Source organism: Pholis gunnellus (genome assembly GCF_910591455.1).
Source record: "Pholis gunnellus genome assembly, chromosome: 11".
Classification (NCBI taxonomy): Eukaryota; Metazoa; Chordata; class Actinopteri; order Perciformes; family Pholidae; genus Pholis; species Pholis gunnellus.
In genome coordinates this window covers 24,057,437-24,073,743 of record NC_136538.1, presented here as the reverse complement: position 1 = coordinate 24,073,743, position 16,307 = coordinate 24,057,437, and the positions used below count along the sequence as shown (strand labels likewise).

The 16,307-nt window shown below is 38.4% G+C and overlaps 1 protein-coding gene across 2 annotated transcripts; it reads left to right on the top strand.

Moving 5' to 3' along the window:
* The first annotated feature begins 2,303 nt into the window (after positions 1 to 2,303).
* Positions 2,304 to 15,114, top strand: slc17a5 (solute carrier family 17 member 5). Of its 2 annotated transcripts, XR_013767273.1 has the most exons (12): positions 2,304 to 2,443; positions 3,437 to 3,633; positions 4,942 to 5,175; positions 5,323 to 5,410; positions 5,769 to 5,855; positions 7,395 to 7,513; positions 7,990 to 8,151; positions 8,321 to 8,453; positions 8,617 to 8,764; positions 8,941 to 9,031; positions 10,823 to 11,045; positions 14,855 to 15,114. XR_013767273.1 is itself a non-coding variant. In XM_079168657.1 (11 exons), the coding sequence occupies exons 1-11, from the start codon at positions 2,362 to 2,364 to the stop codon at positions 10,958 to 10,960; spliced, it is 1,479 nt and encodes a 492-aa protein (XP_079024783.1). In that variant the 5' UTR covers positions 2,304 to 2,361; the 3' UTR covers positions 10,961 to 12,834. The 2 variants fall into 2 exon arrangements, 1 of the variants encoding a protein (XP_079024783.1); XM_079168657.1 differs by lacking the exon at positions 14,855 to 15,114 and having other exon boundaries at positions 10,823 to 12,834.
* The last annotated feature ends 1,193 nt before the right edge of the window (positions 15,115 to 16,307 follow it).

Here is a 16,307-nt window from a genome sequence, read left to right as displayed (position 1 = left end):
GTTTAGGATATCCGGTCCGGTCCAATAGAGCTCAAAGCTGTCTGGTTCTGACGATCACTTCAGTCTCTGCTCCTCTCTGACTTCTTCTTCTCCTCTGAACAACCCCGTCGTCCTCTGCTGTGATCCCTCACTTTCTCTCCTTCCGAAGCATGTGAGTCCTATGATTTCCCCTTTTTACACAAAAAGGCCCTTGTCTCCAGAGATTAGAGGGAGAGAGAGAGAGAGAGAGAGAGAGAGAGAGAGAGAGAGAGAGAGAGATACATTTGTTCATCAAACAGCAACGTACTGTTGCTAACTGATTACGTTTAAGGAGGCGTGACTGGTTGTTAATAAGTACAGCAGCACTCTCAGCTTGAATTCCAGGTAATGTCGTTGGTAAAAGTAAAACTAGCTGATTGTACTCTGCTGCCGTGGAGGACATCGCTGCAGGCCAGTTCTGATAAAGTGCTGAAGTCAGGCGGCAACCTTTCTGAAAAGTGAAGCCGATGCTGAAGTGTCTCAAAGCTGCATTTAAAAGGAGTCTATGAGAAAATGATCTACTTCTCTCTTGATTTATTACCTCAGTAAACATTGTAAACATGAGTTTATGGTCTCAATCTCTAGTTTCAAGTCTTCTTCAATACAGCATGATGTTCATTTAGTAAATGATGGTCCATTTAGAGTCACACAGACCATAAAGCAGGGGATGCTTTAGGGGCGGGGCTTACTGTGATTGACAGGTCTCTACCACGTTGTTGTCCGTGTTTTCGTCTTTCAACTTTAACTCTTTCACAGTGTTTTCACTTCATAAAAGAACATTTTTCGTCATCTAAAAATGTCTTATTCAGTGTTCAGTACTAAGCTCCACCATCTCATGTCGCTTCTGGTTCCAGTAAAACAAGATGGCGGCAGCCAAAACGCCAAACTTGAGGCTTCAAAACCGTAGTCAACAAACCAACGTAGACGAACACAATGAATTCTTTGTGTTTATGTTGCTTTTTTCTCTTCCACTCCTTCACCAGATTGAGTTATTTGACTCACTCGAGCTGTGACACATTTGTGGTATTGTGGCATCACACATTCATAATTTGGTGTTAAAATCACTCGTTTAATCTATAAGTCCAATACGAATATGAGTCTATTAGATCTGTACATTTGATTTCACACTGTCATTTTCCATATGTGATTATTTAAGGTGTTTAGACGTCTCTGAGGGGAATAATCCTCTGAGGGGTAATATCGTTTAGGTCAGAGTTCAGCTACGTGGAAGCTCTGGAAGAAAGTTTGGCTTTAGGGCTTTCAGTCAGAAATCTCCGTAGGTTAAAGCGCAATAAAGGTTCAGCAAAAGATGGTGGTTTTGGTTTAAAATAAACAGGATGTTTCTGTCTGTCTCTCTGTCTGTCTGTCTCTCTGTCTGTCTGTCTGTCTGTCTTCATATCTACAGGAAGTGTCTCTCTCTGTCTGCGGTGGAGACAATAAGGCCCTGGAGATAAAGAGCTGAGCCGTCATCCCTCATTTCAACAACAAACATGTGTTTGAATGTTACATAATTCTTCATCATCTGATGCTGTGGTTACACATGAGTGTGCACGAGGAGAATGAACTCTACTGTCTATGTGTCTCTATGTGTCTTATTTACCAATAATTGAAATCATCAGAAGACCCCTCTGGGTCTGATGGGGGCATTTAGCCCCTTTGATCTCTGGTTATAATGTTGTAGAATAAACTATTATTATTTATAAGACCATAGGTGGTCATTGATTTACAGTATTTGTTTTTATCAGTGGTGGAAAGTATAAGTACATTTACTTAAGTACAATTTTGAGGTACTTGTACTTTACTTGAGTATTTATCTTTACACCACTATCTCTCAGACGCAAATATTGTACTTTTTATTCAAAGTTTTTTGATTATTATTACAAAATATAAATGAACTAACACTGACTATGGTGTTATTGCTGTAGGTTTAGCACTGCTAATACTTTTTCACTTAAGTAGCATTTTTAATGATTGCCCTTACTTGTATATTTTTACACAATGGTATTATTACTTTTACTGAAGTAAAATATACTTCTGGCACCACTGTTTTTTTGTCATGGTTTCCGGTTTTCCCGACACCTTTTTAAAAAATATTATTATTAAGAAAATAACAAATATTTTTGCCTCAGTTTGATGCAGAGATTAGGTGAGATAGGAGTAAAAATAAAGTAAAAACGAAATAAAATAAAATCAATCGACTTCCGGTCCCGTGCCCCGCGTCACGTGACGACAGTTGGCCTATCGAGTAGCGCTCAGCTGACCGACGTCAGCTTCCTGCTTCTTCTGTTGTCGTCGGGGTTCGGTCCGTGATGCGGTAGAAGAGTTTAACTTTAACCGGAGAAGATGGAGCGCCGCGGGGGCTCCGACACGGAGGGAGACGACACACCGCTGCTTCACCGAGGACACGAAGACAAAGTCACGAGAGGTGAAACTAAAATAAATAAAGTATCTGCAAGCTAACAGAAGCTAACGTTAGCCCAGCGTGACGTTTAGGGTAACATATGTTACACAGGCACGTGGTGTTTATATGTTTAATTATAAATAAACATGGGAAACAAAATAACTTTTTACTTTATTACTTTATGTAACGTGTTTACCTTCAGTGACTATAAGGTAAACATGTAAAGTTTGTCTGTCTCGCTGTCTCTGTCTGTCTCTCTCTCTCTCTCTCTCTCTCTGTCTCTCTCTCTCTCTGTCTCTCTCTCTGTCTCTCTCTCTCTCTCTCTCTCTCTCTCTCTCTCTCTCTCTCTCTCTCTCTCTCTCTCTCTCTCTCTCTCTCTCTGCAGGATACCTAAATTAGATCTGAATATAAAGGCTTTTAACATCCTTCTCTCCTCGTCCATCTTGTGCCTCATGCTCACCTTTATTGATGGAGTCATGAGTTTGGTTTCAGCTGTCCTGACCTCTGTCATGAGACAGACCTGCTGAGTCACTGTTTGTTTAGCTTCAGTCGTTTCACGTTTGCGTGAGTTGTAGCATCTTAACAAAGTGTCCTGAGGATCCAGTCGAGCAACCTTCACTTTGTTAAACACATTTAGTTTTCTGTTATTATTGGCAACCTGCCAGAAAAAGACACTAAAGTGTGTGATGTCATTGTCCTTCACATGAAGAGGTGCTTATGTAGCAGCAGGAGTTAACGTAACGTTCACCTTATGCAATCCAGAGTTATTATACACCAAAGTCTGTCTCTGTCTCTCTAAATGATTTACTATGGATTCACTCGATGGTTTATATTCAGTGAAACAAGAAAACAAACATTAACAAAAAGCTAAATATCATTCTGATGTTAAAGTGTTGTTCATCACAAAGATGAACTCGTGCTTGTGTGTTGAATGTTGTTTTGCACCGACTGCCCCCTCTGATAATGTTGCGTAATACCCTTTAATCTATATTATTTAATGCTTCTATCTCCCTGCAGCCCCGGCATGCTGTTCTTCCCGCTACGGCCTGGCGCTGCTCTCCTCTCTGGGCTTCTTCGTGGTGTACTCGTTGCGGGTGAACCTCAGCGTGGCCATGGTGGACATGCTGAACAGCACCCGCCAGTCCAGCAGCAACCACAGCGGCTCGGTGTGTCCGGCTCACGCCAACCCGGCGCGGCCCAGACACAACCACACGGTGAGAGCCGCGAGCACGGTGCAGCGGTTTGATCCCACACGAGAGCTTTTCCTTCGTAGATGAAGTCAAATTAAGCACTTTTTAATGGCAACATATTCACACATGTAGTACCTGATAAAATAAATAATATCTCAGTGCAGGAAGAGTCAACTGGGCTTATTTGAAGCCTCCGCTACATTAAATTAATATGCAGAAGATATGACTACGGTGAATATTATCGTTCCTTGGTGGAGATTTAAAAACGTGTTGTCTGTTTTAGCCTTTTTAAAACAATCTGTTCCAGAGAGACAAACTGTTGGAAAACAATCACACGCTCGACAGCAACGTTTTTCCATATTTGTCTGATCTAAATATCCGGATTATGTGAACCAGGAGACCAGACGTCTGATATCCAGCAGCCTGTCTCGGAAAAATGGAGCCGTTCCTTCAAACGTTTCATGTGGTATGACATGTATGACATGAGAAATACTAAATACTGCATGTTAGGGTTGAGGAAGAGGAAGAGGAAGAGGAGGAAGGAAGAGGACGAGGAAACGACTTTATTACCTTTTATACAAACCCTGCAAATAAAGAGGTTTAGTATTAAAAGCATTATAAAGAAACCGAAGGTTTAATATCCGTGAACTGTTTGTTTTGGCTGCTAAATATTTACTCAAATACATATTTGTAGCACCTCTTGTTTCTCAAACATTTAAAAGTGAATTGGCCGTAACTAGTGTGTAAATAAAGCTTAAAGCTCTTTAGTAAATAAAGCTGCATGGAGACTACAACTCCCATGATCCCACGCTGCTTCACCACGACGACAAACTCCACCTTTTGTTTTCATTGAGAGACCTGTGTTTGCCTTCAAAGCTTTTATTTAATGGTTTAAATAACGGAACATAAAGAAGAGAAAGCTTCACAAATATTCAACAAATAACAACACGGAGACACGATCACAGGTTCCGATAAACAAACTAACTTTATAATATTTAATCTGGCTTCACTCCTAAAAGAGCGGCAACGATTAACCGCCAACTATTGAGTCAACTGCCAACTGTTTTGCTAATTGATTAATTGGTTTACGTCATTTTTTAAAGAAAAACAAGTAAAGAATTCTCTGATTCAGCTTCTTAAATGTGAATATTTTGTGATTTATTGACTCAATGACTGTAAACTGATATCTTTGGATAAAAACAGACATTTGAGGACGTCGTCTTGAGCATTTTTCACCATTTTCTGACATTTTCTAGACCAAACAAATAGTCGATTTAATCCTCTACAGATTAATTACCATCCTGAATGTGAGCTCTCGTCGTCCCCTCTCAGGCCAGCGTGTACGACTGGGACTCTGAGACTCAGGGCTGGATCCTGGGCTCCTTCTTCTATGGATACATCCTGACCCAGATCCCCGGCGGCTACCTGGCCGGCCGCTACGGACCCAAGTGGCTGATGGGCTTTGGAATCCTGGGAACTGTAGTTTTTACGCTGCTCACCCCCGTGGCCGCCGACCTGGGTGCGAGCTACCTCATCGCTGTCCGCGTGCTGGAAGGGATCGGGGAGGTAGGCGGGTTTATTTAGTGATTGTTTATTCACACAAGCTGTTGGTATTAAAATGCATCTCTGTTAATAACAAGGTCGTAGTGGAGTTATAGACACACACAAACTAATTCAGATGCTGTTGGTGCTCGTGTTGTCGTTGGTCTGCAGGGAGTGACGTTCCCCTCCATGTACACCATGTGGGCCGCCTGGGCTCCACCGCTGGAGAGGAGCCGCCTGCTCACCATCTCCTACATCGGTAACACACACACACACACACACACACACACACACACACACACACACACACACACACACACACACACACACACACACACACACAACGTTAAGACAAATAGTTTATCTAACAGAACAGTGAGTTGAATCTTTCGGTCCAACAGAAATGTGAAGTGTTTGCTGGTTGCAGCACAAAGCTGCAGTTTGAAGACATTTCCCACCATTTATGATAATTTACTGAAAACCATCAGTCTGCTGTATCAGTCTCACCCTCACCATGCGCCCTACAGCAGCTGGACTCACTGTTAGTGCGTCCATCAGTGAGTAGTTCTACACCACATGCATTCAGACAGCTGTGTGATGCAGATGTTCTCTCTCAGGAGCCCAGCTGGGGACGGTGATCGCTCTTCCTCTGTCCGGTGAAATCTGCTTCTACCTGGACTGGACCTACGTCTTCTATATATTTGGTAAAACATGAACTTTCCCTCAGTTTGATACGTCTGGTTTCATGTTGATCTGTTGGTTTGATTTGTGAGGAATTTAACACAGTTCCCAGATTACCTTTTATGAATGGATGAGATTCTTTCACACAGTAGCCTTAGTGTGTAGTTATTATGTTTCAGATTTCTACTCATGATGCATTATTTAAAAAAACATGAACTGGAAACATTTCAGGTCATGAAAGTGCTGTTAGAGAAGAAACTATAATTCACATACATGAACATTTCTATAACTTTTCTTTAATGGAACATTTTTATTTTATTGCATGTTCATAACAAAATAAGTTAGTTGTTCAAATGTTTTTTCGATGGTTCCTCTGCGGCTGTTTTTGGTCTTGCAGGTGTTAGAAATTGCGAGATTTACGTCTTTTTCCACACAAACGACGTCTTCACATCTTCACATCTTAACATCTGAGTAACTGAACTCTTTGTGGAAGCTGCAGCTGATATTCAGGATCAATTCACTAAAACACTGAGTTAATGTTATAAAAATACATCCTCATGAAGACTTGAAGCCTTTATAAATGTCTTCATGATGTTTTACACTCAGACTTTGATACTTTAAGCTCTGATGAGATTGTGTGGACCCAGCATTGAGGTCACAGATTGTCTAAAAACAACATCTAGCTCTCACGAATAAGTTGTGAAAACTTTACATCAAAGCAACATCTGGAACTCATTGAAAACACTTATTTTCAGCATATTTCTGTGACCTGAAGTGACCTCTCCATAGATGAGTCACAGGTTGATGTTTTTCCACCGTCTGTTCCTTCGTTCCTCTTCAAAACGATGATTCAGCAAGAAGAACATGAGACGGAAACGCAGCAGAAGTGAATGTTGACCTGCGGTTAAAGTTACTACGAGGAACTTTCATCTAGTGTTGGTTCTGTCGCCCCCTGTGGACTAGAGTGGTAGTGTCTCTGAGCACCAGAGTCTCTTTAGAAAACCTCTCATTCTACTGCAGCAGGTCTGACAGTCTGACCCTCTCAGTCCTGGTCCTGGTTCTCCCGTGCCTCCCTTCCCTCCAGCGGGTCCAGCAATACGTCCTGTGGGTCTGTCCACGGTGGACCGGTCTCTGCTGGAGGATCTGGGTCTGTCCACGGTGGACCGGTCTCTGCTGGAGGATCTGGGTCTGTCCACGGTGGACCGGTCTCTGCTGGAGTCTGAGCTGAAGGAGGTTCTGGTGAACCTGCATGAGTTCATCTGGTTTCACCAGAATCCGACCCGGTGGCTCCGATGACGAGCATCAAGAATAACTCTATAGAAACAGACCATCTTCTCTCTGATGGTCTCCTTACTGATGGAGGTCTATAGAGGATCAGGACTACACTGAGCCTGGTTCATATAGAGGATCAGGACTACACTGAGCCTGGTTCATATAGAGGATCAGGACTACACTGAGCCTGGTTCATATAGAGGATCAGGACTTCACTGAGCCTGGTTCAGGACCAGATAAAGGTTCCTCTCTGTCACTTTAAACGAGCTCTTTCTTGTCTGCGGGTCTAGGTGCGGTCGGTCTGGTCTGGTTCGTCTTGTGGTCTTTTCTCGCCTTCGACAGTCCGAACACTCACCCACGGATATCAGAGCAGGAGCGGCTCTACATCACCGGCTCCCTGAAGAACGAGGTAACGCCGCGACCCAGACCACGTGACCTAAAGTATGATTCATATATATATTATATATATATATATATATATATATATATATATATATATTTATATATATATATATAGTATGATACACAGGCTTACAGAGAGCTGGTTGTTTTATTCACCTTATATCACCGCTCTACTGTTGTTACCATGAAGGAAGTCTTTATCAGAAATAAACAAATTCTTGTATGAAATGTGATTGAAATGTTAGTTTATTGGACTGATGGATTGTGACTTATATAACATAGATTTAATAAACATATTTAGTTATTTCTTTAATTTTATTTCTTGTTTTTGTATTTATTGAGTAACAAATAATCTCTCCAAGAAAGTAGAATTTCCTCGATTTATTCTTTCCTTTTGATTTGATTCTTTGATTTTAGAGTTATTAATGTTTAAATGTTAGATTATATCCATAAAGGATTTCTTTTCTACTTCCTGTTTCCCAGCTCTCCACCTCAGCGGGCCACATCCCCTGGAGAGCCATCGTGTCCTCCAGACCGCTGTGGGCCATCGTCGTGGCTCACTTCTCCTACAACTGGACCTTCTACACCCTCCTCACACTGCTGCCCACCTACATGAACGACGTGCTGGGCTTCAGCATCCAGCAGGTGAGCTCAACATCTCGTACCGCGAGTATGTGCAGTAGAGTAAACGTATTTATGTGTGTATGATTAGAATCTAACGTCGTTTCTATTCACTGCACCATATGTATGAATATAATGGCGATGTATGCATTAAAGTAGTCCCGTGCTGTTGTCCCCCCCCCGTCCACCACAGAATGGTTTGCTCTCCGCTCTTCCGTACGTTGGCTGCGCTGTGTTTGCTGTTGTGAGCGGTCAGCTCGCCGATTACCTGAGAGAAACCTGCCTCTACCGCACCGTCACCGTCAGGAAGTCCTTCTCCCTCGTCGGTACGGATTCATCGGTTTATTTTATTTTATTTATTTTTATTTTTATTTTATTTTTTAAAATTTAATTTATTTTATTTTATTATTTATTTTATTTTTATCATCATGATGTATGAAACTGACTCCAGACACCGCGTGTCGACTACTCCCTGTGTGTTGTCTGCAGGTATGATCGGCCCGGCGGTGTTCCTGGTGGCGGTCGGTTATACCGGCTGTAACTACACGCTGGCTGTGACCTTCCTCACCATCTCCTCGGCTCTGGGCGGAGTGTCGGCCTCTGGCTTCAACATCAACCACCTGGACATCGCTCCTTCGTAAGTTTTTTCATCCGTAACTATTTATCCTGAGAGAGTCCGGCGTCTGTGTGGCAGCAAACATCAGAACTCTGGTACTCGGTGATGATACAGATGTTCAGATTCTCCTCCGGGTGTCAGCAGGTGAGTCATCACTCCGGACTTGTAACGTTAAATGTACTTTAATGCGTGTGCAGGTATGCCGGTATCCTGCTGGGGATCACCAACACCTTTGCCACCATCCCCGGCATGGTGGGACCGATCATAGCCACAGCGCTCACCAAACAAGTAAGACCCCGACGTACCGTCTCACTCTGTAAGAAATGTCCCGTAGAAACCACAAGGTTTGATTCCATCATGATATTTAATCCAACAATCGATCAGGCGTTTATGGAAGCCCATTCCCGCCGGCAAAATAAAATAAAAAATCCACCCGAAAAAAATAAAATAAAATCTACCCAAAAAAAATTATATATATATATCCACCCAGAAAAAAAAAAAAAAGATTATGTTTTTTTTTTTTTTTTGTAGCTGGTAAAAAGTAAAACAAAAAAAAAATATGTTTTTTTTTTTGCATGTCGTATTTGTTCCGGAAAAGTAAAAAAAAAAAAAAAAAAGTTTTTGTTTTTTCTTTTTTGCCGGAAAAAATACGACATGCAATTCTACACACGGTAACTATTACTGGTGACTTTTGTAAATGTTAGATGTTATATATCATAAGTATTAATATGTAGAATTGCATGTCGTTTTCATGGAAAGACTGGCGAGGGGATGAAGGGACCTGTGATGAGATTGTCACTGAAGCGCATGCGCACTTCTAATCTCTTTTGCTAGCATCATAATCTTTTAATAATTTTTTTTTTTTCTGGGTGGATATATATATTATTTATATTTTGGTTGGATATTTTATTTTTTTATTTTGTTTTGGGTGGAAATTATATTATTTTTTTTGCTTCGGGAATGGGCTTCCATTGGCATTCAATCGAGAGCCCTGGCTTCAACATGGAGATTTGACTATTTTCCCTCAGATTTGTCTTGTAGGGCAAATACATGCTAATCTCCTGTTGTTGATATTCAATCTACCAGACTGAACAAAAATACCCTAAAATAAATATACGGAACATAACTCTGGAAAAAAAATTCATAAATATTAGTTATGATCAGGACTGATGTTAGTTAAAAGATTATATATAGTATTTATATTGTATTTATATTATATTTATATACAGTATTTAAATGATATTTATATATAGTATTTAAATTATATTTATATATAGTATTTAAATTATATTTATATATATATAATATATACGTTTTAGGAAGTGGACATTTAAAAAAAAAAATACATAAAAATCAATGTTAATCATTGGCAATAAAAAAGAAAAGTTATTTATTATGTAATATGCAGAAAATATATATATATTTAATAATAACAGTGACATTATGTAAACAAAAAGGGTTTAACATTTTTAAAATAAACGCATGAACAGCACACACACTGATCATGTTTCTAGTATCTTTCTATCTTTATACTAACAGACTGACAGAGCTCTCCAGTGATCCTCATTCAACAGCTAATCTCTTATTTTGAAGATCCGTTTCCTGTTTTAACTGGTTTAACAGAACAGGATTAGTGTCGTTAACGTTTGGCCACCAGGGGGCGTCTGTGCTCCTCCATGACCACTTTGATGGAAGTCAACAAACTGACCTTTCTGTGTACATTTCATCAACAATGGCAATTTAACAAGTCAATTATCCAATGACATTATCTTTTAAATTATTGAAAACAAACAGAAATCACCATTATATGTGATTCGTGATAACTGTCTGAGTGTAATTTGGCACAAAGAGAAATTATTTCCTCTTTTAAAATTCGTTTCACTGGTGGAAAAGACATTTAGAGGAACATACTTCAGGATCAAATTGTTAAATGTTGACCGTACAGATGTGTTCCTACCTTTTAACCTATCCACATGTTTCCCAGCATGCATTGGGATAATGATTTAAACCAGTAAAGACACTTAAAAACCTCTTATTCTACTTCAACGCTCCTCCTAAACTGATCCGATTGTTCCTCAGAACACCATAGACGAGTGGCAGAGCGTGTTCTACATCGCCGCCGCCATCAACCTGTTCGGAGCGGCGTTCTACGCTCTGTTCGGACGAGGAACCGTGCAGCCGTGGGCCGTCCACGCCTCCTACTCCCACGGAGACTGAGGACGAGACGAGGTCTCACTATTATTGTTATTATTCATCGGGTAATCAGAGAGATGTGGGTCCAGCTGTGCTGACGATGCTGACAGTGAGTAACGGCCATTTAAACCCTCGAGGAAGCTTCGTTTTATTTTCAAGCAATATTTCTTCGAGGCAAAAATAATAATTGAACAGAGCAAACAATCAGAGAAGAAGAGTCAGAGGAAGCTCGTTACTCTGCTGGAAATAAAGGGAATATAAGCGGCAGGTTATCTAAACCTTATTGATGAACAACATGATGATGATGCTTGTTTCTCAGAAAAGTCTTCATTCAGTTTGATCGTTTTTAAAGTTTTGCTGCTAAAGTAAGAAACATGGCCGACTGTCAGACGCGCGCTGCAGTTAAACGAGGTTTTTTTTAAAGGGACAATTCAAGTTCTTTGTAGTAACTTTAATGAAATGTCACATAAATATGAATCATGAAGTGAAAACGTTGAGCTCACAGCGACTCAAACTACACAATCACCTTCAGTCATCTAATATCTGATATTAGCGCTCTATTTCATTATTTTACTGGAACATATTCCACGATACATCTACATTCAACACTTTCAAAAGTATTACAGATTTAATGTTATTATAGTTTTCACACCAAACGCTCGTCGACGGGTTCACTACAGCTGTATGAACCCAAAATAAACACATTTTATTGTCACTTAATTGCAATAAATAACGACATAATGATGCAGATTTGTAAAAAGTCTGATTCCATGTTTTGTTGGTTCTCTCCTCAAGATGACGACTTTTAAAACGCTTGTTTTCTGAATGGATCCATCGGTGCTACGCTACGCTAACATTGTAGCAGCTCCATCAACACTCAACATAACGTCACGTCGGCGTAAATACAGCAACAACGTTACTGTTCGTACCGCAGACAGTCTGTGGTTCACACACAGTTACTCGCTGGGTTTAATTATTGTTTCTGCCTCCAGAGAACTTCTGCTTCTCAAACATCTGCATCCACCTCACAGCCCGTCAGTAAACCCTCTTTGAGTTATCGCCAAAGTAAAAGTCTGTAAACTCGTTCACTTGTGTAAAGTTTGGGATGCGTTTTTTTTTTTTTTAAATGATGTAGCGATGTAACGATGTAACGTCCTCCCAAACTCGCCGCTCACGTTTGATGACCTCGTCCTTGAAGAGGACAGAACGCACAAACACTCGTTTGGGTGAAACGCCTTAAAGTGACGCCTCTTTACAATCATTAAGCGCTTTGTCAAAATGGACCATCTGTCTGTCTGTTGTTTGTATTTACTCCTCATGTATTGGTGGGATTTTATGTGTTGTCTTGTTGTTTCACGTCCACCAGGCTTCATGTTAATGTTCAGAGGTTTTATTGTTGTTGTTGTGCGACACTAAGAAGAAGTGCAGCGGCTCCCGGTGGACTCACAGGGTTTAAAGCTTCTCAGGTATCTTCTGTCTTTGTTCACCTTTTTAATTTGAAGATGATTTCAAACAGCACAATTCTCCCAAAACTCAAAATACGTCATTTATGTTTTTCTTAATGTGATCAGCTGATCAGATGTGTTTTCACACGTGTATATAATACTGTATGCATCTTTATACTTCATGACTACAGAAGGGAAACATTTAGTCTGCGTTGTAATTATCATCATCATCATCTGGATTTAAGAAGCTCCGCCTTATTATTATTATTATTTTTATTATTAATACTTCTCATGAGCTCAAACAGGGTCAGTTCTTCTCGTTACTGCTTTTTACTTCATTTGAACATTATAAACGGAAACAAAGGGACTTTTTATGATGAGCGGTGATTCTTGTAAAATGTCTTAAATCATTTACTGTAAATACTTCATCATATCGATGATGCTCAAATCTCATGTTGTGTCGTGTTATTATTTCATTCTACTTCTCAACTAACTAACTAATTTAATCTAATGATGAGATCTAATTAACCAGCATGTTGATAAACTCTTTAATCCACCTGATTATTATTAATTACCTCAAATATAGAAAATCATGATGAGCCGTCTGCAGCTCAACATTCATGAAGTAACGATGTGAAAAATAAATGTGTTCTGTGTTAAGACTGCACACACACACACACCAGCAGGTCACGTGACCATTCATTGTATATCTGTATAAACACCAAAACAAATTAAAGCTGCAAGCAGCATTGACCGGGCCCTCGCACATTCACGCACGTCGAGGGTACTGGCAGGACTCTGGAGGACGCTGCCGTGCGTTTCTTTGACCATCAAACACTGCGTGCATGAGTTAGATGATATTTCCTGCGTCGACCAGCAGCATAACAAGATCGCGTTGACAGGTCTTAAGCCTCAAATGTGTTGAGGGTACCTCCAATACAATCATAAATGAAAGCCTGTTAAGATCATCAAGAAAATGAATGTGCGTGAATGCGCTTCAGGGTTAGTAACATAACAGACTGTCAGTTTACTGGGATGGGGTTCAACTCCCTGCAGTGTCCTGATTTTATTTGGACTTACATGAAAGTTAAGAAAACAGTAGTATCATTTGCTTTTACTTGAACACTTTAATTTAACACCGTTTTCTTTTTAAGCTCTTCTGTAACTTTAGACTGTTTTGTGAAGCATTCATTGTGACATTTAACCGGTTTATATGTTGGTTGAAATTAAAGATATGTGTAGTTTTGGTTTTCCAAATGTGCAAGGTGTTGTAATTAATGCAGTGCTTACTCTGAATCAACACTACAGGGATACGGAATAAGAGTTTTTCAAATAAAAATAAAGTATCTAAAAAAGTAACTTTAAAAGTAAAGTAACTTTAAAAGTAAAGTAACTAAAAAAGTAACTTTAAAAGTAAAGTAACTGAAAAAGTAACTCTAAAGGTAGAGTAACTAAAAAAGTAACTTTAAAAGTAAAGTAACTTTAAAAGTAACTAAAAAAGTAAAGTAACTAAAAAAGTAACTTTAAAAGTAAAGTAACTAAAAAAGTAACTTTAAAAGTAAAGTAACTAAAAAAGCAACTTTAAAAATAAAGTAACTTAAGTAAAGTTATGACATTTTGACATGGTACACTGACTTTTTCATGACTTTTTTCGACATCCTATACTATGCTGTTTATAACTCCGCAGCAACTCCCTTCATCAACATCGATTGTCTTCCTTCAGGATGGAGTCCAATCGCCAAAGACGTTGCACTATTCACATTTGTACAATGTGTAATAAATTATTGTGAAATTCTAATGAAGTCTCTCCTGATTGAATGACTTTTTTGACTGTTTTTCGACTTTAACCCCAGTAGAACAAACTGAAAAAACACAATTGGGTTTCATCATTAAATTCTTTTCTTTACTGCATTTGCACATAATTCACTGAACACACAGAAGTCCAGAAGCATCCAATACATAAACTGACCGATGAAAACAAGGTAAAAACAATACGTCTGTAATAAAATACACTTTCATGTTCTTATATGCATAATATAAAAACAATAAAGGAAAATATTTAAATTGCAGTAATTACTATTTACAAAATGCATTTTCTTTTAAAAGGAACTTTTACAACTTCAGTACCTAAAATAAATCAAACTATATGCAGGTCAGGTGCAGTAGTACAAAAAGGCTTTGATATCAGGAGAGTAAGGTGACAGTTTTACAGCAGGACAGAAAGGCGGGATAAGGCCTGATGAACATTAGGTAGCCTGGAGGAGTTCACCAATGAGGAGCGAGTGCTTTTCCTCCGTTTCGTCTCTGGCCGGTCCAGGTTGCCTTCCAACCCAGCTGATATCACGCAGAAGTTCCAAATCATCAAGGTTGATAGGGTGAGGTCATCGCTAACGGAAATAACGAGCCTGTTGACGAGGGCAAACATATCAATAGTACAAACTACTAAACTTTTTCCCCCTATCATGTCCTACAGCCCGTCAACGGCCTCCCTACTGCACAGACCTGCTTCTTCCTGTTTCGCCTGCCCCCTTACACGAGCCAGGTCATCCTCGCTGAGCGTCTGAGTTACTCCATCCACAACTGCCCCTCCATCGACAACTACATGCTGACCCACAACACCGACGCAGCAGACAGCTCCGACACAGAGGAGTGAAGCGGCCAGCTGTGGTCAACCTGGTGATGAATGTATCTTCTCCCATGCCATGCACATTATGCACTGAACACAGACTTCTATTCGCCAAACCTGTAAGGCAGTGTACTGTACTGTTTATGTTGGTTGAAATTAAAGATATGTGTAGTTTTGGTTTTCCAAATGTGCAAGGTGTTGTAATTAATGCAGTGCTTACTCTGAATCAACACTACAGGATATGGAATAAGAGTTTTTCAAATAAAAATAAAGTAACTAAAAAAGTAACTTTAAAAGTAAAATAACTTTAAAAGTAAAGTAACTAAAAAAGTAACTTTAAAAGTAAAGTAACTAAAAAAGTAACTTTAAAAGTAAAGTAACTAAAAAAGTAACTAAAAAAGTAAAGTAACTTTAAAAGTAACTAAAAAAGTAAAGTAACTAAAAAAGTAACTTTAAAAGTAAAGTAACTAAAAAAGTAACTTTAAAAGTAAAGTAACTAAAAAAGTAACTAAAAAAGTAAAGTAACTAAAAAAGTAACTTTAAAAGTAAAGTAACTAAAAAAGTAACTTTAAAAGTAAAGTAACTAATAAAGTAACTTTAAAAGTAAAGTAACTAAAAAAGTAAAGTAACTAAAAAAGTAACTTTAAAAGTAAAGTAACTTTAAAAGTAACTAAAAAAGTAAAGTATCTAGAAAAGTAACTTTAAAAGTAAAGTAACTAAAAAAGTAACTTTAAAAGTAAAGTAACTAAAAAAATAACTTTAAAAGTAAAGTAACTAAAAAAGTAACTTTAAAAGTAAAGTAACTTTAAAAGTAAAGTAACTAAAAAAGTAAAGTAACTAAAAAAGTAACTTTAAAAGTAACTAAAAAAGTAAAGTAACTAAAAAAGTAACTTTAAAAGTAAAGTAACTAAAAAAGTAACTTTAAAAGTAAAGTAACTAAAAAAGTAACTTTAAAAGTAAAGTAACTTTAAAAGTAACTTTAAAAGTAAAGTAACTAAAAAAGTAACTTTAAAAGTAAAGTAACTAAAAAAGTAACTAAAAAAGTAAAGTAACTTTAAAAGTAACTAAAAAAGTAAAGTAACTAAAAAAGTAACTTTAAAAGTAAAGTAACTAAAAAAGTAACTTTAAAAGTAAAGTAACTAAAAAAGTAACTAAAAAGGTAAAGTAACTAAAAAAGTAACTTTAAAAGTAAAGTAACTAAAAAAGTAACTTTAAAAGTAAAGTAACTAATAAAGTAACTTTAAAAGTAAAGTAACTAAAAAAGTAAAGTAACTAAAAAAGTAACTTTAAAAGTAAAGTA

Excerpts from the sequence above, each read along its gene's own strand:
- slc17a5 (XM_079168657.1), top strand. The coding sequence starts at position 2,362 with ATGGAGCGCCGCGGGGGCTCCGACACGGAGGGAGACGACACACCGCTG. Across the intron at positions 5,176-5,322 it reads TGCTGGAAGGGATCGGGGAG|GGAGTGACGTTCCCCTCCAT; the intron begins GTAGGCGGGTTT and ends GTTGGTCTGCAG. Across the intron at positions 8,765-8,940 it reads CACCTGGACATCGCTCCTTC|GTATGCCGGTATCCTGCTGG; the intron begins GTAAGTTTTTTC and ends ATGCGTGTGCAG.